This window comes from Neopelma chrysocephalum, unplaced genomic scaffold (genome assembly GCF_003984885.1).
Source record: "Neopelma chrysocephalum unplaced genomic scaffold, ASM398488v2 Primary Assembly neopelma1_22, whole genome shotgun sequence".
NCBI lineage: Eukaryota > Metazoa > Chordata > Aves > Passeriformes > Pipridae > Neopelma > Neopelma chrysocephalum.
In genome coordinates, this window is record NW_020897689.1 from 19,459,197 (window position 1) to 19,482,943 (window position 23,747).

The 23,747-nt window shown below is 38.7% G+C and overlaps 1 protein-coding gene across 12 annotated transcripts in view; it reads right to left on the bottom strand.

The window, feature by feature from the left end:
* Nucleotides 1-23,747, bottom strand: part of DTNA (dystrobrevin alpha) — a 226,914-nt gene that overhangs the window by 28,742 nt on the left and 174,425 nt on the right. For 3 of the 12 annotated variants that reach the window (XM_027674386.1, XM_027674378.1, XM_027674358.1), the window contains exons 8-11: nt 22,398-22,522; nt 19,257-19,265; nt 17,023-17,103; nt 1,960-2,047 (exon numbers count right to left, since the gene is read on the bottom strand). In XM_027674386.1, coding sequence (XP_027530187.1) covers nt 1,960-2,047; nt 17,023-17,103; nt 19,257-19,265; nt 22,398-22,522 — 303 coding nt within the window. The other 9 variants (XM_027674399.1, XM_027674392.1, XM_027674368.1 and 6 more) reach the window with 7 other exon arrangements.

Consider the following 23,747-nt stretch of genomic DNA (forward strand, 5'->3'; position numbering starts at 1 on the left):
CAGAAAACCTCTTTCCCCAGTCCTTCAGGTACAGCAAAACCTTTTTCTCCCCAATAAAATGAGGTGGGAATTAAACAATTTCTTACCAGACTACTCAGTGCTCACTAAAGATACATTGGACTATGTTCTCTTTTTGCATGTTCAGTAACAATAACCAGTTACTGTTTTCCCTGTTCTCGCTCCTGTATTTCAGTATTGTATCAATGACAACACAGAACAAGACATTTAAGTTTCTCAGCTACCAAAGATATCCATTTATTTCTAACTCCAACCTGAAAGAATCTCAGACATTTAAAAATACTCTGCTGAGTTACTGCTGTGATATGAGTGTTCCTCACTGTAGAAAGCCCTGTGAAGTGTAACCCTGGAGCCCTATTTTATGTGATGCCAGGCATTTCCTTCTCCAGGAGGTGGACCCTCAAAAAGGATGAAGATACATCTCAATAGCCTAACAAATCTGACAAAGGTTAGGATTGTCTGTGGGGAAAGGACACTATGCTTTGCCTGGAACCACATACTATTTTTTCTGCTATGGATTCACTTTCCTATTAACACTTCAGCCACAGGGAAGCAGAACAGTGCATAAAAGCGAAATGATACATGCTGGTGGATGTCGTGGCTGGTACAGGAGGAATCAGGATCTTTCCTGAATGCCCACTGCTATTAATAGATTTTGTTCCTTAAAAACCAGAATGACCATCAGTAAAGCTTTAAAAATTTTCACTGTGCTCCTATTGTGGTGCCACTCTTGTGCTCAGAAAAATTTCTGTATACAGAAACCTTTCCTTTTCCTTCTGTCTCTTTTGTTCAAAGAGCACAGATGAATGGCAACAAGAAATTCAGTATTTTCCTTCAAACCAGCTCTATTTATATTGTTTCCTAAGTTTTCCCCCATATTGAGGATACATGTTGTACACAACTGATTTCAACCAGTTTTTACCCAGAGACACTATTAACGAGAAATCTTGTTCCCATAAAGAATTACTGTCCTTCAGAAACAGCACCATCACCTACAGATTGCCTTAAACTTGAAACACCTCTGAAAAGGACTGATTTGGGCTTGGCTGGCAGAGTAGGAGCACCCTTCTCTTCCCACGTAGCTGCAGGTACTCTGAAATCTTCCATGACAGATAGCTGCATGGGGCAGCATATTCGTCTTCTCTTGGCGTGAGCGTTAATCAGTGTTTTTACACGAACTGTGGTGCCCAATTTCACCCTTTCAGTTGACCCTGCAATGTAAATCTCTGTGCGAAAATGTTTCTGGGCACTCTGTACCAGCTGCTTTTCACTTAACCATCATTTATGGTCCCTTGTTCTACCAAATGGGCTGAGATGGAAAAAAAGTAACTAGGCTGACCTTATGTGTACTATTTAAGATTTTATATACTTTGATTAGGTTCCTGCTTCATTGTCTCTTGTTCCTAAATGCAGTTAGTGAGGTTTTAGCCTGTCATCACCTTCTATCTTGGGATACATAGAGCAGAATAATCATCGCTCTGAAATGAAAATGGGAGCCACGGCTAATGCAGAGGGTCATTACAGTCATCCCGCTGAAGAACAGTCTTTAAAATCCTTAGTACTTAGGGCCCTAGTGGCTGTGATATTTGAACTAGAGAGTAAAATGGATTCGCCACCACTGCAGTAAATCATTAACCTTTAACCAAACTGGTCCAGACAGTATTTTCTAGTCTTTCCTCAGTTCAAGATGTCAGATTCCTTTTGATGTAATTATTTAAATACCATTGCATTAGTATATGGATTATATGCATTAGTATGTGGATTCTTTGGTTTAAATGGACTGCATAAAAGTGTTAGCACTAAAGCATAACAGCCTCTGATGAAAAGGATAGGGAAAAATAATCCATTAATCATTAGACTGTCAGATGCAATTTTCCTGATCTTGCTAAGCCCTTAGAACATGACAGAAGGAAAGTACCTTCCTTTAATTATAACACTTACTGATGAAGAAGTTTCTGCTGCCAGCCTTGCTGCATACCTGGCGATCAGCTTATGTTCTTCATCTAGGCGACTTGCGCTGTCAAGCACGCTGCTCAGGCGTGGGGGGAAAGGAGGGAAGACATGTTTATACATGGTAAAAATGACCATTGCTCTCTCGCACCATCATCTCACAGCCCCTCGTTACAGAACTTAGAAGCAAGATGTCACCAAATTAAACAATGGCAGATGTTAATTGAGCAAAGGGGAGAAGGGGGAGGGTAATTTGCCTGGGAGGATCAGTTTTAGGGGCCATGCTGCACCTTCCCTTAGGGGGTAACAGCAGCAGTCTGCGAACCCTGGCCAAGGTTGTGCAAGATGCAACTTGCAGACTGCTCTGCCCAAAAACGGGTTGGAGGTGGTTAGGACCACCAGTCACCATTTATTTTATATCTCAGGTTTGTCATATCTCCTGGAAGACAGATTACTTTTTGGACAGTGGATTAGTGGGAACCTCAGTGTTTGTTGAGAAAAATTTTAGAAATTTTGTCAGATTTGCAACAGAAAACAGTATTTAGGACAGTTTTGCAGGGCACTTATCAAGACCTCATGGACTACTGTTTGGAACCACTGATCCAGGAATTTATAATCAGACTTTTTCTCTTATTATTGGTTTCTTGATATTTGGGAGTAAGACTTCAGAGAACTGCATGACTGAACAAAAAGTGTAAAAACTAAACAGCAAATATCTGAATTCCTTTAAAATATTGCAACTTATTACTTATATATCACCACTGATCCCAGACTTGGACTCACTCCAACTTGGAGACAACTCCTGCTGGCAGGATTCAGGAGTCTACTAGCACCAACTATGATGGACTTCGGTCACATATGCAGAATCTCCAATGGAGATTGGAGATCGCCAATCAAATCTCCTGTTCAGAAAGTGTAAGAAACTAAAGAGCAAATATACTGAATTCCTTTAAAATACTGCGCCTTATTATTTTTTTCTCCCCCTAGAAATATAAAATGCAAATATTTCTTTCAGGTAAATGCCTTTCCAGCTGTCCTTATTTTAAATGGAGGCTATTATTTAGTCAGATGAGCAGGAAAAAGGTAATATAGTGAGAACCTTTACTATTCTAAAAATTTATAAGTTTGCAGAGAACCATCAAAACTACTGAACTGATAAAACCAGAAATCTGAAGAGGACTTAGTTGACCCTGGATAATCCTGGGCTTTAGAAGCCTATACTTCAGTGATTCTAGTATATACAAGAGAAAAAAAATTAAGCCCTAAGAAGAGGAGAGAAGAACACTTTGCTGTGCAGAGTACAAGATGGTCTGCAGACTGTCCCAGACAGAGGTAAGTCTGATCTCTTCTTATCCCTTTGCAACTGTATGATGTTTTTTTGGCTGAAGGGAGACAGGCACACACCTCCCTGCCCATGGGCTCTTCAGGGTATGCAACTGGTTGCTGGCGAAATGAGCTTCATATTTCAAAAAAGTGTGCAAAACAAGAATTGCTCTGGGCATGGCATTTTATTCTGATTTTTGCCAGAAATTGTATCATGAACTTGAAAAGCCTTCCAGAGGAAACTTGTGCAAAAAGCTCTGCTTTTGAAGAACTGACATCTTTAAAAGGAAAAGAAAATACTTCTCCAAAATTTCTCAGTGAGTTCATGTCCCTGTGTACCTCAGGGAACTACAATGGGCATCTTTTGGTTAGCTCGATTAAATCCACTGGGATTTAAATGTTATGTTTGAAAAATGGGTAGTGGTTGATACTCACTGATCATTAAGCTAAAGTTGGGTGTCACGTGGTTTAGTTATGGCTTATTGATGTAAAAGAAAAGAGACAAACATCATCTTTTTCTCATTCTGACAATAATCTGTGAGACCACAAACATGAAGTTTAGAAAAACAGTAAAGCTCTGAAAAGTGAGACACAGAGAGGTTCTGTGTAAGCAAAGCTTGTGCTGCAGACTGCATGCAAGACTTCTGGAGGTAGATGGATACTGACTTTTTGGTTTTTGTTTTTCTCTTACATATACAGCTTAATTTTATGCTTACTCAGATTCTTGTGGGATAACCTATTTACTTTCTGAAAGGACCCAAGATAAAGGTATTTTTCTAAATTTATACAGTTCTGCTTCTTACATACTCATGTTTACTGTACTGATATGTCATGCAGAGAAAGAAAGGGGCAAGTAACTCTTGCAGACACATAAAATTATGTAAACCAGGTAATATGGGTTACTTTCATGACAGTTCATTAAATTTTTAATTTTACCATAATTACTAAAACACTGCATCCTAACAGATGGTTGTAAAACCAGCAAGCGTTCAGCATCAATTCTCCTTTTTACAGCAGCTGTATTATTCATCCTGGAAAAATGGAATATGGTTCCACTTGTTGGCATAACACAATCTGCACCATAGTTCTGAGATGTTAGTTAAACCCTGAGACAATGGCTTTACTGAATGAACCAAGCCACTGCAGCTTTTTGATTCTTACTTGTATTTAATGTACTTGATATGTATTTATGCATAGGTGGATGACGTAAAATAGATGTAGCAGTGCGTCAAATTTGGTCTATGAATGCCAAAAATCACTAGCCCCAAAGCTCTGTAAATTAAATTTCAATGCCAGAGATAAATTTAGTTCCAGAATAAACCTATTCCTTGTGACCATCAAGCACAGAGGTATGCACAGCAGCATTAGCCTTGAATGTCTCAGAGTTCTGATTTGCCACAATTCACTTCTGGTTTACTTCAGCAATTTCACAGACAATCATACAGTGAAACAGTATGACAATCATACACACAAGCTTTAAATATTATGAATATGTGGGCAGAATTTGGGACCCTCAAGAGAATGATTCAGGCAGCCCTTTGAAAGAAACTAAACATTTTGCATATAAATATCGTACTGCTTCTTCTTTTCTAAAACCGTTAAACAACACTTTGAACACTGCTTCTCCATTAGAGACCATTTCTTTAAAGACTTTATAATTATTAGTAATAACTGGTCTGGCATCTATCACCACACAGATGTAGAATGAATATCCAATATTATCACCTGTATATAGGATTTCTGTGGTCTAAGGGAGTTCCATAAAAAAGGGATCTCAAAGGAGGAAAAATAGGATAGCCTGTGAGCAAAGGAGTGACACTGGAGGATCTTTGCTATTTCTCAGGCTTTAGTTGTGTCAAACCAGCCTGTTCTGCAGTAGGTACCCTGCAATAGCTGATATGGATGTTCCCTGCTGGTCTTAAAACTATGCCACCACTGGTTAAGAAAGTCTGTTGTGAAATTTTTGCAATAGAGATATCAATGTGGTCTTCATGATGTGCTCTTATTCTACAAACCTTCGCTTAAATAAATAAACAGAAAATACAGACAAATTAAAGGGTAGGTTTCTAAGCCCCAGGGCTGTAAAAACAATAAAAACACACCAAATGTATTCTGAGGAGTGTTTAACCATGACACTTTAAAATTTGGCCTGGTTTTAAGGCACTTTAAACTGAGACACATTATCTGAGCTCTCTGCTATCGTTAATTTGCTATTTACTTTAGAATCACCAAGACTTTACCACCAAAATGTTAATAACACTCAGCTATGGAGGTATAATCATAAAAACTAACTCAATTCAAGGGAGCCAAATGTCTATAGATTTCCTCTGCAGCAGTTGGTCTCTGAATGTTTTTCCTCTTTCAAGGGAAGATCAGACGAACCTTTCTAGCTACAGTTAGTTGTTGTGCACGCCCCCTTGATAAACATTTTAAAAAATTCCGTGGAGTAGCATGCCACTTTTATAGTACAGAAGTAGGACCCACCACAGAACTACACAGTATAACATAAAAAAAAATAGCTTTCTGTGGAACCAAAATAACCTCCTATTTTTAATATATTTGATCTTACTTTCTTCTGCACCTGAAAAGAAAAAGACTGAAATACGTGGAATTAATATTCAAAACTAGGCAAAGTCTCTAACTTACAAAAGTGAAAACTATTTGCAGTTAAAAGTTCTTTTTTAGAGTCAGACACTAAAGGTGAACTAAAGTAAATATCGAATATTGGTTTTACATATTAAACCAGACTTTACAATTAAGCTATTTAAAACATCTGGCTAAGGCATACATTTTCTACCCATACAGTTACTATAAATAATGAATTAATTATTTTTCTTGTTTCTTAATTTTCTCTGGAGTACTGGCTTCTAAAAAACCCTTAAGCAGCTTATTAGCCTGTGGTGGATGGAAAGGAAAACTTGTACTTTTAATTACAGTATCAAATAACTGCAGATGAAAAACAAAAATAAGCAGTTAAAATTAATTGAATTAATTTTAAACCCCCACAAAACTGAAAACATAAATACCAGCTGCACTTAAAATGGAAAAAAAGTTATACTGGGCTATATTGCACTGATCATTAGCTACTACAAATTAGCTTGACTCAGTATCTAAAAAATCCAAAGTTCATTTTGTTTTGAAGTGTTACTATATAGTTCTTAGGGTAATTTTATGTATTATGCTCACAAAGTATTTCTGTAGGTTTTTCTTGCAGGCAAAGGCCCAGTTACAATCATTCCTCTTTTCATCTTTGGATGCCAGAAGCACTTGAAAACATGTAGCGGCACGTCTGGGTAAGTACAAGTGGTATTTTGCAGACAGATTCAACAGCAGAGCTGGCCAGCTGCAGCCTCTCCTACATCATAAGCTACCTGATTATGTTTAAGCACAGGCTTTACTCAGGTTACCAAATCTTCTTAAGATGCAGGGTGACATAAGTTGAACTCAGCACCATCCTAACACAATTGTGTGGGTTTTGAGCAAACTGCATCTAGCTACTTCAGGGCGCAGACAGGAGTTCAGCTTTGCCTAAGATTATGAGAGATGCAGCAGCTGAGCCTCCTGCAGAGGCCTCACCTACCTGTCCTGGAAATTGGCTTCACACAGGAACTTCAGAATGGCAAGACTTTTTTCTTGTCTTTACCAAAATGTAACCATTCTATTTCTCTACCAGCAGTCTCTACCAACAAAGCAGTAAATGGCAATGCAGCCTGGTCTGACACATGACTAAGACTGCTGTCCCTCTCAGTTATGTTTCTGTCAAAACCTAATTACACAAATAACTGAGATTGTTTCTAATCAGGATGATATGACTGCAGTGATTTAATGTCAGTAATCAGACATTATGTACTATGCTTTACACCAGTTTTTTAAATTATTAAGTCCATTATCAGTCGCTCTCCATTCATTCCTCAAAACCAACACATGTTAGATGTTATGGCAGATGATTTGTATGTACATAGTTGGGTACAAATGTACTATGACTTGTTGAGGTTGGCTCAAAACCATGAGGGAACATGTCAGTATATATAGAATAAAATTTAGAGGATGAAAATGGTAAATATAAGGCAAGGCACCCACAAAGAGATCTGGTGAGGAACTGGTGGACCTCACTGAAGCTAAATAAATCACAGACATGGCATCCGAAATGCCATATCTGACAAACCAGCCTACCACAAAGAATTACCCTAAACCATGTCCATCCTTTGCTCACCTCTTGAACAACCATATCGAATAAATCACTTGTGATACGCAGGGCCAGATTTTCTTCTCCCCATCAAACTAGACCAAGTGGTAGTGTACTCCTGTCCTCGAACACAGATGGGCAAGGACTGCTCTACACACATGCCCCCAACAGCTTGCTTTCACAGTCACAGTGTAAATACTCCTCCAGAAGCCTGCTTTCTGGAAGTGCTTCTTCAGGAATTAAATTCCCCTTCAAAGTGCTTTTGTTTTGAGTAAATGGTTTTCATTTTCCTCACTAAAAACTAGTGTTTTTTTCTCCCCACTGGCACATTCCAGTGGGCTACAGAGTAGAGAAGCAGATCCAGAACAATGGAGGAAGACTCTTTGTTCCACTGGCCATGACAAATTACTCCCATTTTCAACAGGAGCTACACAAAGAAGTGAATTTTGTAAGACTGCAGAGAACCATTGCATTCACTCTCCCAAATGAAGTTGCTTGTTGCTTTCTACATACTAGAGTAAATGAAAACTTTCACCTAACCTGGGAAATATTCTGCAATAGCAGTACTGGAAACTGAACTGAGCAAAATAAACCTCCTGAGCATAGTTTTGCTAGAAACACTGTACAGTTTTCTGCTCAGCACCACATTTTCTAGGGTCATATACCACAGTGCCCACCACCTTGCTGCTACAGGGCTACAAAGTCTAGAGTTCTGCTGCACTTGGAGAAGGGAGCCGGTGTTTCCCCTTCTTGGTGTGGCCCGCTGCAATGCCACTATCTCAAGTGCCAGGATAGCCGGTGTGTTTAGTAGAGGATGCTCCATAATCACTCCAGCAACACAATGAACTATGTTCAAGACACCCTTGAGTCTGAATGCGATAAGGGAAAAGTTATATATAAGACTCAAATAATGCAGACATCAGGCAGATTTAAAGACAATACCTGACATATGTAAAAATAAAAATGAACTTCTTTCACTATGTTAACAAGCAAATTATTATCATCATCATATCGTCTTTATTTATGTACTATACCACTTTTTACTTTCAAGGAAGGTGAAGCTACAAATTATGCATCACCTCAAAAATTAATACCTTGAAAACATGGACTTGTTAATCATCGCTGTGTGAAGATTTCTGTACCCCCACTGAGCCCTGCACTGCATAGAGCACAAGTTCCCAAATCAATCTGCATTGCCATTCTCAACTAAGCAATTATTTGCAATACTTAGCAATAGCTTGCTAATATCACTAGAGAGAATAGCAGCGACTGCCAGAATCCACCAACTTTGGGAGGACACACCCTGTGTTCATACGCATTCCCTTTAGGCTAGTGGGCATGAAGAGCTGCTTCAGCTCATAGCCAGGAGGGAACAGAGAGAGCATTTGGCTGACCAACATCCCTTTCCTGGGGCCCCCAAAGGTGCCAAGCCTGCACTAACCGTGTGGGGTTGCTCTGTAGCATGTTGACATACAACCCGATGAGCACATGTTCATCAGCCAGCCTGTCTGCAACATCGAGGCTGTACTGTAACCTGGAGCAGGGCCGGGGGAGAGAGGGTGTGATCCAGACAGACAGAGAGAGAAACAGAGAAAGCAGGAGCAAGTGAGATTGTGAAATGGGAACTTAGGAATGAACACCTAAGTGTTTTTAGAGAAGAAAAAAACCCCAAAAAACAACACACCACATGCAGAAATGAATTATTTTGTTATTATTGTAATTTATGTATTTAGTATTTAGTGACATAGGATGGTAACATCCCACTTGATGACAGAGCCAGCCTCAAAAATCAGTGAGATGCCAGATTGGGCCAGGGACTGGAACTGTACAGTACTATTTATTATAAAATACAGCAAATTGTGAGGTCAGCATTATTTATTTTAATATACTATGTATTACATATAAACATTATATTGATATGTAACACACATGATTGACATACTGAATTCACAAGCTAGATTTGCTTGGAAGTGTCTCATCAAGACCTCACACATCCAGGTGTACATAAATATATTTAAACATTCTCTACTTAGCTCACAGGATTAATTGGTTATCATAATTTTTTCAGGAAAGATGTTGATAGAATACATTAAAAATGGGAGGGATAGGGGAAAAGGTTTTGGTTTAGCTTTGTTAGTGCAAGCTACGAACATACTATAACTTACCCTTTGCCTTTCAAGAAAGCTGGAGCAGCCCTAGCCAGCAGTTTGCTCTGCTCTACTTCAGTATTCTTGGAAGGAGAGCTAGTTAATAAGACAGGAAAACTAAGAAGAGGGACAGCAGTGATGTCTGAAATTCATTACAGAACAGAGTTTGGAGAAACTCATTCAAGTGCCCTGGACTGAATAAAAAAGTCAACAGAAGCTTTAAAGAATTTTAGAAAACTTAATAAATGCAAAATCACCAATTATGAATTTTCTCTCCTGCTCTCCAAAAGCTATAAAGCCTTCACTACCGAAAAGACAAACAAAATGTCCTTCTCTCACAAATGAAGAGATGAAGTCTTGTGTAGTTTCCAGATGGAGTTTGAGAAAAACACCATCTCGAATGCCACTTTCAAGCTGGGAAAGCTTCACCATAACAGCCAAATTGCTTTTCTCCACATTTACTATAAGATAGTTTCAATAATATATGGAAATGCATTTATTTAGATGCAGTGATGGGATACAGCAGTTTAATTTTCAGAAGTACTCTTCTTCTGTTGATTTAAAATATACAGTTCATTAAACACATTTTTTCCTAATTATAATATTTAATGAATTGCAGTAACTGCATCTTTCGCAATGCTTAAATATCCACATTAATAAGATAAAACTGGCTAAAAATGGGAGAGATTGAAATGTTAATTTGTCTTTCATGCTGCAGCATTTTTTGTTTAAAAAGCAACAAAGCAAAACAAAATTATATTTTACTTTCTTCTTTTTAAAAATTATTCACCTTTATTTTTTTATTTGGCACCTCATGGGTGCATGAACATGCTCGTGCACCTGTGCATCCAGGGGTGTGGGCCTGTGTGTGTATAGGCCACAGATGATGTTGCACAAATCTGATGCATGATAAATCTGAGCAGATGTGCCTCTAATGGACTGAAGATCAAAACCTTTAATATTAGGACAAAGAAGGAATTGAGACAATATGTATGCCATTCCCTTCCCTTTAGGAAGGCAAGGTAGGCAGTGGGGGTTTGAAAAGGATGGGACCAAAGTGTGTCCTAAGAACTCGAGTCTATTGATTTATAATAAATCTGGAAGATACCTGAATGAAATGCTGTACTGCACAGCAAGGAAAAATGCTTACTTCACATTTCTCTGCCCATCAGCATGCTACTTATGTGTGTTGTGCTTCCACTGAGGCAATATTCATGCAGATAAACATGCTCCATGCCATCTAGAGGCATTTGTTTTCCACACGTTTTCTTCCCAATTACAGAAGGAAAATGCATTCAAGGGGTGTGCCATTTCAGCCAAAAATGCACCTTCTGGTTGTTAAAATAAATATGTTGCCACAATGGGAGACCAAAGAATGTAGAGCAGATTTTGCGTCTTGTTCTCCAACAGTGTAGTGTGATGCCCCCTCTAAGTTCTCCTCTCCTATGCTCCAGAAACAGAAGAGGTGGAGAGGGTGGAGAGACAGGCAAGCAAACATTACTCTTTGAGCATGTGATACTATGTTCATCAATGTCCTTTTATTTCTTAGGTGATTAAGCAAACTTGTATCTTCCAACCTCTTCTCACGAGTTATGTTTTCTATGCTTTCCTGATGTTTGGGTGTCTCTTCTGTCATGCTGGTCAGCATATCTGTCCCGTGCTTTTGCCCTATACTGGGTGCAAACCTCCAGGCAGATGTCTCCTCCTCCAGGGAATGAGTTTTAATGGCTTTCCACATGATGTTCCAGCGTCAAATGCAATCTAACAATTGCTGACTTCAATTAGCTCGTGGTTCACTGCAACTGCTAAGTCCTCTGTTAAAATACTTCTGTCCATCCAATTATGCTCCGTCTTTTATTTGATTATTTGCTTCCTTGCTACAGCACTTGTCATTTATAATTACTGAATTTCCTCTAATTGATTTCAGATCATTTGGAAATCAATTACTACCATTGCAACTGAGCTCATTTTTTTCATTTAGAAACTGCTCTCCAAGCGCTTCTTCCCAGAACTATTTCAACCTTTGTACCATCTACAAATTGCATACACTCACTCTAATAATCCCACTAGGTCACTACATGAAATAGTGCATAATGTCTGATTTAGGATAGCCTTCAAGAATCCCAGTTGGTACGTCCTCCTCCTAGAATGACAGCAAACTTCCGAAAATGTGATTACTGATTTTCAGTGTTGGTCTTATACTAATTTCCCCATGTTTATATTTTCTTTGGGTACCTCAATGTCATCTGGGACTATGTCAAAAGTTAAGGTCAATCTGTATCATTGCTGCTGCTTCTTTTTTACCCACTGAACCAGTTATTCTGTCAATGAAATAAATTAGTTAGGTTTGACATAAATTTGTTCTTGACAGGTCCATGGCGGTTGTTTCTCATTGGTTTATTATCCTCCGGGTGCTTACCAATTCTTTCATAATTTCAGCATCTTTGGGTACCAAGGTTAGGCTGTCTCTTGTACAATCCCTTAAACTTTGTCTCTGTTTCCACCTTCAACCCTCCTTCACGGGGAAGAGCTGACATTTGTCCCTCTTGTTTTTCCACATCTTCCTACATCCTCCACATATTCCCAAAATACAACTAATACTTCAGAGATTGTTTTGGCCACAGCGAGTTTCCAACTGGAACATATATTTTAAAGATATATTCCTGCTAAAATGGAACATTTTGTAAGATGCCAAAAAATGCTTCTCCATCAAAATTAAGAGACAAAACTTCCAACAATGAGAACATGTCTGTAAAGATGTAGGGCTAATATTACTGGTGTAAATGTTAAAGTCTCATTAGTGTCTACCTGTCTACTAAACAATGAAACATAAACCTTCCCTTTAGCCAGGTAAAATATTGCCTATGAAATAAGGATCCTAATCTTTTTCTAAAAAGAACATGCAAAGGCAACATGCAGTTCATGTCTACCACACTCCTCAGAGATAGAAACATGGAGAACAGCAGCAATCAGTATGTTTTGCTCCAGAGTCAGTTGTTGTCCAGAAACTTAGCCTTAATCTCTTGCTATGCGCAGGTAGAATATCCATTTCCTTTAGTTTTTACACAGAGTTCCAAAAAGGCACTAGCCATTCTGATTCAGCATTAAATAAGACTCAATTTCTCCTTGGCTGGGGGTATCAGAGTGCATTCTTTCTATCTACCACAGAATTGCCAAGTCATTTCAAGTTCAGCAGAATGTGCTGCATCACGCCATTTATTTCAGTTTATTACTCCTTTAGAAGAACTAAATGTATTGTCTGTGAAGGGGGAGCTGAGAAAAATGCAAGAAAAATCATTCTGTTTCATCTTATCCCATCTAAGATCAATAATTCAATGGCTTAAAGAAAACATTTATTAAGAAAGAGCAGGAGATTGTACCCATTACTATGGCAGCTATACACTTTAGGGCAGCACTGATAGACTACAGCTGGGGAACAAAAGTATTCAAATAAGGAAGAAAGCATTAATTCAGAGTATAGTGTTATTCCTCTTAACTAGACAAAAGTTTCTATAATGCTCAGTTTGCTTGGTTTTGACATCATATATCCAATTCATTGGGTTTGCAAGGGCATTACCTACTCTGCAGCAACATTCCCTTGTTCTGCTGCCCTCTAGGCAATCAGAAATCAGAAAAATAAATGACAGAAAACCCCCTGATTATTAGCTACAGTAAAACAATTACAGGCCTTGTGGTTTTAATCATGTTAGCTGTCATCACAGCAAATGACCATGATTTGGTATTTGGGAGAAGATTACAGACTTTTTTTGTTTCTTCTTTTCTAACATCCGTGCTCTAAAGTTGTTCTTGAGCTGTACAGAGCATACTGTTGATACCAACTTTCACACTGTATATATTTAGAAGAAAGTGCTTGTAACTGTTAAGCCAACCTCCTCATTAAAACTCTCTTACAGACTTGGTGGCTCAAACTAAGCAAATAAGCACAGAAATTTTAAGTGGACTTTGATTCTAAAGTGGTTTGAAGGAACTAAGGAAGCATCTTACGGAAAGCCTGAATCCAACTTCCTTTGAGCTTTGGAATAATTTTTACCCCATTTTTATCCAGAAATTAAGATGATATTGTACTGAACTTATGGGATGCTACACATTTCCAGCAGTAGAATGAACTGGTGTGCTGAATTTAGCATTTGCTACTACAGGGAGAAACTGGTGGGAATGGCTGTGTTCTTATATGAACATGATATAAATAAAACAAATGAAATAAATACCATGGGAATGGTATGAATGAAATTCTCTGCCAATTCTCCTTTGAATAAACATTCTAATTACACAAAAACTTTATTTAAAGCTGTCTGAAACCTCTGGACTAGATTGCAACGCAAATTAAAGTAACCATAACTTATCTGCAGTGAAAACACAGCCAGCAGAGCTTTTAACATTGATTAAATCCAGATAGAAATTTTACCCTGAGTTTGTATAATTTTTATTATAATATGAATGATGGAGTATTTAATATAAAATAAGCACAATTGCAAACAGAGCTGTCAAAGTCTGTTTCTCTGATGTACAAGAGGATGAGCTTCCACTAACGAGGCCTGATTTTCCCAGGGCAATAATAACAGTAAAACCTAAAAGAATGAATGAAGATACTGTTATTAGTCTAACACAGATTGAAGACCTTGGCATTTAGCAGAAAAGTACCTTGGTCTCTGTAATTCTTACTGAATTATAGCTAATTCTCATGGATTAATCAAAAAAAAAAAAGAAAGTATATTGCACTCCACAGTAAAAAAACATAGGGAAACTGTTCTTATCCAACTGCATATTTCTTTTATGCAGAATGAAATAGGATCTTCCTTTAGGTCACTGAGATGTCAGGGAATACTGGAAAAAGGGTGCAGCAACCAGAGGCATGGGTCCAAATCCAATGCTCACTATGTAAATGGGAAGTTTTCATTAGCTTCAGCGAGACTTAGATCTGCCTTTCCTGTAGTCATTTTGAAAAGCAAAGCAAAGTGGTCTGGGGAGGGTTATTGGCAAGCAGCAGTAACTGCAGAATAGTAACCACCAGCAGTGAAAGCTGTGGAAGAGGAGGCTGGCTGTGAGACCTGGAGTAATTTTCAGGCTTTTGTGCAAGCCTCTTTCGTTCCTTGGTCAAGAATACAACAGGCAAGTCATGCACTGATGATGAAACCATAAAGGTGTAGTTTTTTCAGTTTTCAAAAGCAATGGTTCCAGCTTCCACTAGACACATTAATATTAATCCTACGTGAAAGGGTAAAATGAAAGACTTGTGCTGCGCAGAAGCAAGAGAAGTTGGCAAAGCCCAGAGCCAGCAGGAAGTCTATTCAAAAGACTAATTAGAGCCATAGAAACCCTCTAGCCCATCCTTAAAGAATAACTTGAGTAGTTTAGCAGAATCACTAATGATTTAGTGCATGAGCTACAGAACTACTGCGATTAGTAGGTTAGTGCTCTCATACTGACCGTGAATTGTTGTGAAGCTGATTTACATACAGCTTTATAAGAGAATGCTCATCAGCCACAGGACTGGCTGCATTTATACCCCCAAGTAACCTGAATGATTCAAACAATGAAACCTTGTTAATAACTCAATAAGTATACACAGAGAGCAGGGTGTTTAGAGTGGGTTTGTAACAATAAATGCCATTTATTTAGAAAGAATACTGACTTGACTATTTGTAGGGTGCTTTTTCTTTCCAATAAAAACATGCAAATTAAATTTTTAAGAGGTGAAAATAAAAATGCTAAGCATAAGCTGTCAAACACCTAAAATCCTGCTAGGTCAATGAAACAAAAGTTACAAAACTTTTAATATACAAGCAATGTAATTATTTTACATACCAAGGTACAGCTAACTCTCAAAGAGCCAGAATGACCGTTGCACCATGGAAACTCTTAACTGTATAAGGATATCACACTATCCACCTATAAGAAAGTCTGGGTACCTATGATCGAGGGGGTTGGTTATTATCTCCTGCCTTCAGAGGATTCTCATCAAGAGGTTTTTTCTAGCAGAAAAGGAATTCTAATAGCTCAGGAAGCATGTACATCTAATCCTGATAGTAAAAGACAGTCATTTACTGAAGACAAAAATAAAATAATCAGATATTTTTTACATGTAGAGAAAAACAAGCAGCACAGTAGAAAGTGCTATGACTATTACTGCAGGTAACTGCAGGTTGAACAAGCACAGGGACTTCTTGGGGATAAACAGAAGCAATAACTACACTCTTAAAGAGCACTGCTCTTAATGACCTCTCCTGGAAAGGCCACAAATACATTATCCTGCCTTGTACATAAAACCCCATATATGACAACAACAGAAATTACTTTGCATTTGCAGTCTCACTGTACAGGCAGTGAGGCCTCGGAAGCTGCTTTGGGATTGGCTTTCAAAAAGGATCTCAGTCACACTCAACAGCTACTTGCATTAAGTTAATGTTGAGAGTTTACAACTCCTGGTAACAAAATTCGTAAATTGAAGTAGTAGTAAACCATCTTTACTTTGACTCTGCAGTGTACACTGTAGGTTTGGTTTTGGTCTTGATGTTACAATATGCAGCTATGCATATGCAGGGATTGTGTTTAGTCATTTGGGAATGCTGAAGCACTGACACATACAGCAGGAATCGAGCAGTAAAATGCACATAATAAAAAGACACATTGCTCATCTTCCCCAATGCAGCAGAAAGTTATTTTTCTGCCACCTTGTGCATTGGTAGGCTTACATATGGGTCAGGCAGCTAGCAAATGCTACATACATATTTTGTCTGTATGAGCCAAAATACTGAGTCAAAATGAACACAGACAGCTGCAATCACCTACTCTTTAGGATTAATGTTTCTGATGATTCTTCCCTGATTTGTTTACTAAAGGGTCAGTCTCCATATTCCAAGACTACTCCTTCTCTCTTGTAGCCTTTAATGAATATCAGAATGGTTTAACAGGAGTAAGGATGTCTTGCTATAACTTTTAAGTATGAACACATTTTCTCCTTGTTCTTACCCTATCTTGCAATATGATGTAGGAATTCCCAGTAGGCAATGGCATGTCCCAGTTCCTATTCCCATAGAGTTGCTACAAAATGGCTTCTTACCAATAGCCTGTTTTCAGTCCTTATGGCAGGATGTCTAGGTTGCATGTGAGCACATTTTAGTGCATCATAATGGTTCAAATGAGAGCTAAAATTCAGTGCTCTGCCGTGAGGAGCTCGGGATGCCTTAACTCCAGCTCTCCATCCGAATGTCTGGGTATCAGTCCAAAATAACCAGGGCATTTCTCTGCTCATGCCTCTTAATTTTACTTTGTGAGTGGTTTTCTGATTTTGTTTCGTTTTTCCTGTGAGGGAATTGAAAGTCGAAACCTCCACCACTATAATATAATTGTTTAACATAAATAAGGATAAGAACTCACCTTCTGTTTGCAAAGGGGCTTCCCGAGGGAACAGAATGGGAGAAGAGTGTGTCGTTCATGCTGGTTACAGGTCGGGGAGGCCTAGAAGGCAAAATATCCATGTCATAGTTTAAGATTGGTCAAGAATTGGATTTTAGGGCTCTCAAACCATTACAATCCAATTGCATTAATTTTGCACCAAAAACCCCTCCATCAGCAACAGTACTAATGGAGAACAGAATGAGCTTCTTGTTTAAAGTAACATTACTACTGGCATCTTCTGCTTTAAGCAGCAATAGTTCCAAATTATAGATGCTATGTTTTTAAGCAGAAGTTAATAAAAACACACTGATACTTAGGCCTGGAAGGAAATAATGCTTTTATGCTTTTCTGTGTTCTGAGGTGAGTTTTAACCAACTTGCTTGACTTTTTTTCCCCTGCTTTGGCAGAATAACCACTACGCCACTGTTCCTTTCCAAAGACAGGATGCAGTCACTGCTTTCCACCAGCCAGGATGAGCACTGGTGGTCAGTTTACTGTGGCAGCATGGAGGTCTGCAGGAGGTAAGTGCCAATAAATGACACATCTTTTCATGAGGCTATCCCTGGTGCTAAGCTCCGTGCTACCACATCCACCTAGTGGCGACAGTATACCCACAGCCCTTAGCGTCCCATAAAATACATGTAGAACTAAACTGATCTAACAGCAAAGCTTTTTAACTGGTATATCAAACCCCCAAGTCAAAATTTAGAATAAGTATCTAGTTTAAGAGGACCCATTAATAATGATGGTTTTATTATTACATTCTTTATTTCCTGATTTTATAAAATGAAATGAGAAGGAATATTTCCTCTGCTTTCTTTTATTGTCTACTCTTAAAAAATAATCTGTGCATAATTTTTCCTTCTGTATCCATTACGGAGAAAGTTCCCTTTCCAAATAGACTTCTTATGCACACTGGGCAAAAGATCTAGATGCTCTGGAGCAACTACAAAATATGTTATTAAAATCACAGGGTTTTCAATCAGATATGAGCAGAACCTGAAGCCACATGCCTAGATTGCCTAGATTTCAAGTTGGCTAATATCCCCTTTAAGCTCTATGAAAGATCTATCTTGCTTTCTGAATTCTGCAGATATGCAAATCAAAATATAGTAGCTATCTGCAAAATATTCACTGAGCTCCAATTGTGCAAGACAACCAATCATCCAAAGTATTTGTAAGAAAGCCAGTACTGGACAGAAGTGAATTATTACTATATATCCTGTTTTGTAACTTGTTAGAAAACAAGCATAAATATGGTATTTGATGAATCCAAATGAATTTCTCAGCATAATAATGCCACATTGATTTTAAAACATTTAAAACTATGACTAGAAAGAGTTAGGATTTGCCACGTTATTTATTTATATAAAAGTATAGTTTTAGCCTAACACTGCATCTGCAGAACCACATGAAAACCTCCACCTCTGGTCAGTCACAAATTTCAGAAGCAGCCCTTTGTCCTGCATGTACTTACGGAAAAGTGTTTAATATTATTTTTCACGGACTCCATCAGAGCCAGGAACAGCTCAGTTGAGGCCATGATCAGAGACAATCCACTGGAAAGGCGATTATAGGATGAATCTTGAAATATAGAGCTTTGGAAATATACTTTGGGAGATTATTAAGAAATTAATTTTATTTAATGGGTATACAACTGGTATTTTGTTGCCTGGGAATTGTAAACTGGTAATTGATGAAGGTGAAATAGTTCACACCAACTGCATGTGACTACTACATTTTTCCTCTTCTCAATTCAGTTACTGGACAGTGAACACATTCAAAAACTAATTGGGCATAGGCTGGTGTTTCTGAAAGATGGGTCCAACCCTGCAGAGTGGCTGTGGAGTCCTAAATAGCACAGGAGAAGGGAGGCAGGAGGAGTGTTCCCTTGGCAGAGCTTGGACTCTGCTTTGCCTTGCACCCAGTGCACCTCTGCTGACTGAGTAGGAAGTGGGCATGGGGCACCCATAGACTTCAGCAGATCACCACATACACACTTCGGGTTAATGCCTTCTCTAAGCTTTAACTCAAAATAGGGGTGGATCAGAAAGTTTCTAACCTCCAAAAGAGCCCTTCCCTTTCAATGTCTCTATTCAAGGACAACTATATATTTGACCCTGATAAAAGTTAAGGACTGGTAATATTGAGATTATTGCATTTTTTTCCAAGCTCTTTCTCCAGTAAGTGTACTAAAGAAGAAAAATACTCACCAAGTATCTCTTTTGCAGCCAGAATAAAATGGAAAAGAGATCATTAATTAAATTGACAGTTTAATATGTTCATGGTCTAAGTAGTACATTGGACATACTCCATTCTTATGACCCTGATTCTGCAAAAGCATGAGAGCCTCTATACATAAAAGGTCATTAATCTGTTTACATATGCAGAGTTACTCTTGTGTACAAATGTCTAGAAACTCCAAGCCTTTGCTAAGATTTTGTGATTAGCATTAGTTTGTAAATTCTTATATGAAGAAAAATATATTAAACTAATCTGGGTTTTCCCAAGGCAAGATTTTAAGGGCTGATGCCCACTGTCACATTCCTCAGGTTAGGCTTGAATATTAAATGGATGTTCAAACACATGCAGTTGTGTGATGTGGTAAGACAAGAATAGGAGACTTCATGGTAAAGGAAAACTCAGCTACTGGACTATAAATTATTATTTCTAAACTTGTAGAAGTGAGTGATTAAGCTTTCTAATAAAACTGAGCTGATGATGATTAACTTTACTCAAGGAGATGGAAAACACTTAATGCTATTGAAATATGCTATGTAATAAAAGTATGCTACGGCACAACACATATCCACAGTAATAAACTAAATTAAATAAGAGCAGTTTTCCAAAGTGCTCCAGGCTCTAGGCTGGTCTAACCTGTTCACACTGATGTCAAAAATAATGCTCCCACAGACTTAAGAAGTCAGGCCAGTGCAGAAAAATACCTTCATGATCCACTGGCCATGCCATTTGTCATCTCTGCAGTCTGGAGTTTCTTTTACGTTGCTAATCTCATGGACAGAAAGGAAAAATGACCCCTCCATCAGTGGGGGGATTTCTACCATCAGGGTTATGACACCTTGATAACTACAATTACTTCTCTAGATGAGCCCTTAGATGTGTTTCTTGCTTAATTGAAAATTCTGTGGGGCACCAGCAAAAAAAAACCCCATGCAGTCTTTCTGTGTGGTGCCACTCTAAAGTGGAAGAACGATCACAAGGAAAGTCTGTATGGGAGCACTTGTCCCCATTTAAGCTAGAAGCTAAGAAAAGGATACTGTTTTGTTGCCAAAATTCTTCCATTTAATGCACATATAAAACCTTTTTTTGCCTGGATTCCTGCCCAGAGCTGTTTCTCTCAACTTCCATTATGTTTAAAAATAAAAATCACATCAGTGAGAAGATATTCTCAATGAGGTTCTGTAGCATATCTCTCCCCTTAGTTAATTTGTGTGAATTATGCTGTAGACCATGCTACCTCCACAACTTACAGGTTTTTCACTCATGCATCATTATAGCCAATATATATTGCCAAGTTATATTACCATCAATCTATGAATAAAGAGAAACTCTGTCATAAAACAAAATAGATGGTGGTTTGTTCTCACATCCAATCACTCTAAATTATGTCCATATAGTTAGGAATAAGGTAAGGTGTTAATTTCACAGCAGAGATTTGGATCCGTTCCTACTCAATTATGGTACCTTCCCCTTGCCTTGCCTAAATGCATTTAATCAATTCACAGTAGCCCAGTTTTCACCACCCGTTATCTCACATAACCCCAGGCCTTCAAGGGCTTCCAGCCAACAGGGAACAGAGGCTTCTCTTTCAGTTTCAAGCTCCCTGCCTCTTCCCATTTCCCTTAAGGACAGCCAAAATCTGCCCCGTGAAATTATCACTAACTTGCCAGCGGAGCCAGGCTTTTACACCACGCACAGCCGTGCAGTAGCTCAGCAGATCCAACTCTGGATCATTTCTTCCAAAGAACAACATCCTCTCATTACTCCCCCATAAAGAGGTGCAAGGATTTTAACTGACATTAGAGCATAAGAGGGATTTGGCACTATGTATATGTCAGAGGCAGCACCTTGTCTCTTAAACCAGAACACTCTCTTACACCTTGAAAAAGTTCTGCTATAACCACACAAGGAGGTCCATCATCATGATTTATCCTTAAAATGTCAGGCAGGTTAGGTGAACTTTCCAGGTGTTGCACAGCCCACAATGGCTGGCGTGCACTTGCCCTTAAAGATGCCACATACAAATATTCAGTCCAGACAAAAGTAAATATGTATAATAATTACAGACTGGAATAGTTCCAGCAGCCAGTATGCAAATACAATTATAATAGCTGCTGCCTGAAATGCTTCAGTCAGGACCCCAGGAAGATGGTTAAGAAAGATATTTTCTTGAGAAATATACCAGAATAAGAGAAATACTTTAAAGACAGTATTTTTAGAACAAGTTTTCCAAGTTAATTTCTTTGTACCTTTCTTCCAACCAATGTCTTGATTTTCCCGAATTCTATGGAAAACTTAATAGTGTTTTTTTCTCTCCTTTTTTTTTTTTTTTAAGACCCAGTAAGTAAAGGCAAATCAAACTGATAAATGAGAAAATCTGAGCAACTGCCACTGTAGATGGAGGACATGCTTAGGAAAAAAAAATAAAAAAAATCCAAAGTAATAATTTCCCCAGCTGGCACAAATACATTGTCTCTCTGCTTTGATTTTCTTGTCTACTGCAGAAATAAAGTAGTGACAGGAACTACTATACCAAAAAATAATTTTGCTTTCTCAAAATATCAAAATGTAACAATAACAGACTCTTTTCAAGTGACTTGACAAGTTTAAGACTCACTTCTTATGCAGACTCATACAACTCCTCAGAGCTGGGAGAAGCCACAGCTCCACCAAAGTCAGTGAGAACTCTGACACAGGTTTCAACAAAACTGGTCCAATTTCACTTTTCTCTGGTGTCTCATGTCAAGACATACCTGTGATGTACTGAAGTTGAGAGTCTCTAGATGACAAAACTGATATTCTCAGCATCAATACATCCCAAAGTGCTGAAACTATACGAAATTCCATGGAGATCTCTTGAGGAGAATGGGGACATACCAACACTATGTCCCAGTACTTGATTGTATGTATATATCCCACTGACTTTTCAAGTGAAGTCACACCAGAAGAACATTTTCATACTAGATACCCCTATCAGCAAATTTGCACTTGTGATGTATTGATCTAGGTAAGCCACAGCTGCCTTCTGTTTTGCTCAGAGCTATAGTATCTACACTCGGTGTAAGCAACTCCTACAACAAAGCTTACTTTGTCTACAGCACACAGATACTTACACAATATGAGCCAGGTTTAGAGGTTTTTCAGGCTGGTCAGGGAACATTGGGTGCAAAGGTTCACGGCTGGAAGCACAGCTTAAAGACTTGCTAAGTGCATTAGTTAGCTTCTTAGCAGGTGATTTCTGGGAGGAACAAGGAAGGTAGAGGTAATCTGGACAAGTAAGGTGCATACTGTTTCTGCTATAGGAAGCACAAAACAACAGGAAGCTCCAACAGCTTACATACCTATGGACTAACATTCCCGTTGCCCCCCTCCCACCCTGACAGTCTGGTAAGGCAAAGACTGCTCCGTTTGGAGGAAAGATTATTCATGTCTCCAGCTGGCTTTAGAGTAGGCTCAGGGGGTATACCTATAGGGACAGTTGCCATGGCTCTTTTGCAATGCTGCACTCAGGCAATATTGCACGAAGGGCAGCACAGTTAATGTCACCTAGACTGGAGCTGGCTTTTACCTCACCAACTTGGGAGTGCAAGGATAACAAATCTGAGTATGCCCATCCATATAGATACACTGTATGGGATACCATTTCTTTCTTAGCTGTGGGCCAGGCACAAGGCTGCTATGTTCTCTCTGCTCACTAGTATTTCACTCCGCACCTCCAGTACCCTGTACTGTTTCGCTGCTATTATAAGCTCCTCTTTCACCTCCCATGGCCACAGAGGACTGGGAAATTTGAGACATAGGCATGGCAGGAATTGCCCCACTGTGGCAACAGCATGCCAAAAAGGGCTGACATACTGTCACAGTCACCAAAACATGGGGAGGCTCTGTGCAAGAAGCATGACTTTCACCTTGAAATTCCATCAGCAAGTCTAAAAAAACCCAACCAAACAGCATTTTCTGCTTTATGTTTTGTTTGGCGGCTCTCTGAGGAGCAAACTCAACTTCCCTTCTAAGGAACGGCTTGGAGATCTATGGTGTCTTTTAGGCTGCATGAGATTCTCAGGGAATTAAACCCAGCCCTCTGTGCTTCAGCTTCTCTGCCAGTAAAAGAGGGGTGGTGATCCTTACACTGTCTGCTTCCCCCAAAACACAGCTCTACATGCTGAAATTTAAAAACCTTTTTGGAACTTGACAGGAATGGCATTGTATTTGTGCATACACATCCTGCATCGACTTATGACTGTAATCAACTTAATAATGAAATATTTCTATTACAGAAATCCAACATAAATATGTAAAGTTCAGGCTCTTCCATTATAAATGCAATTTCACTCTGAATTGAGTACAGTTGAGTTCCGCTGCACCCATAAACACTCTTAATCTGCATGTGGAGCTCGATGTGAATGCGTTATGGAGAATGCTAACCAGGTTTGAACAAATGCTAATGCATGCTACAGAAAGGC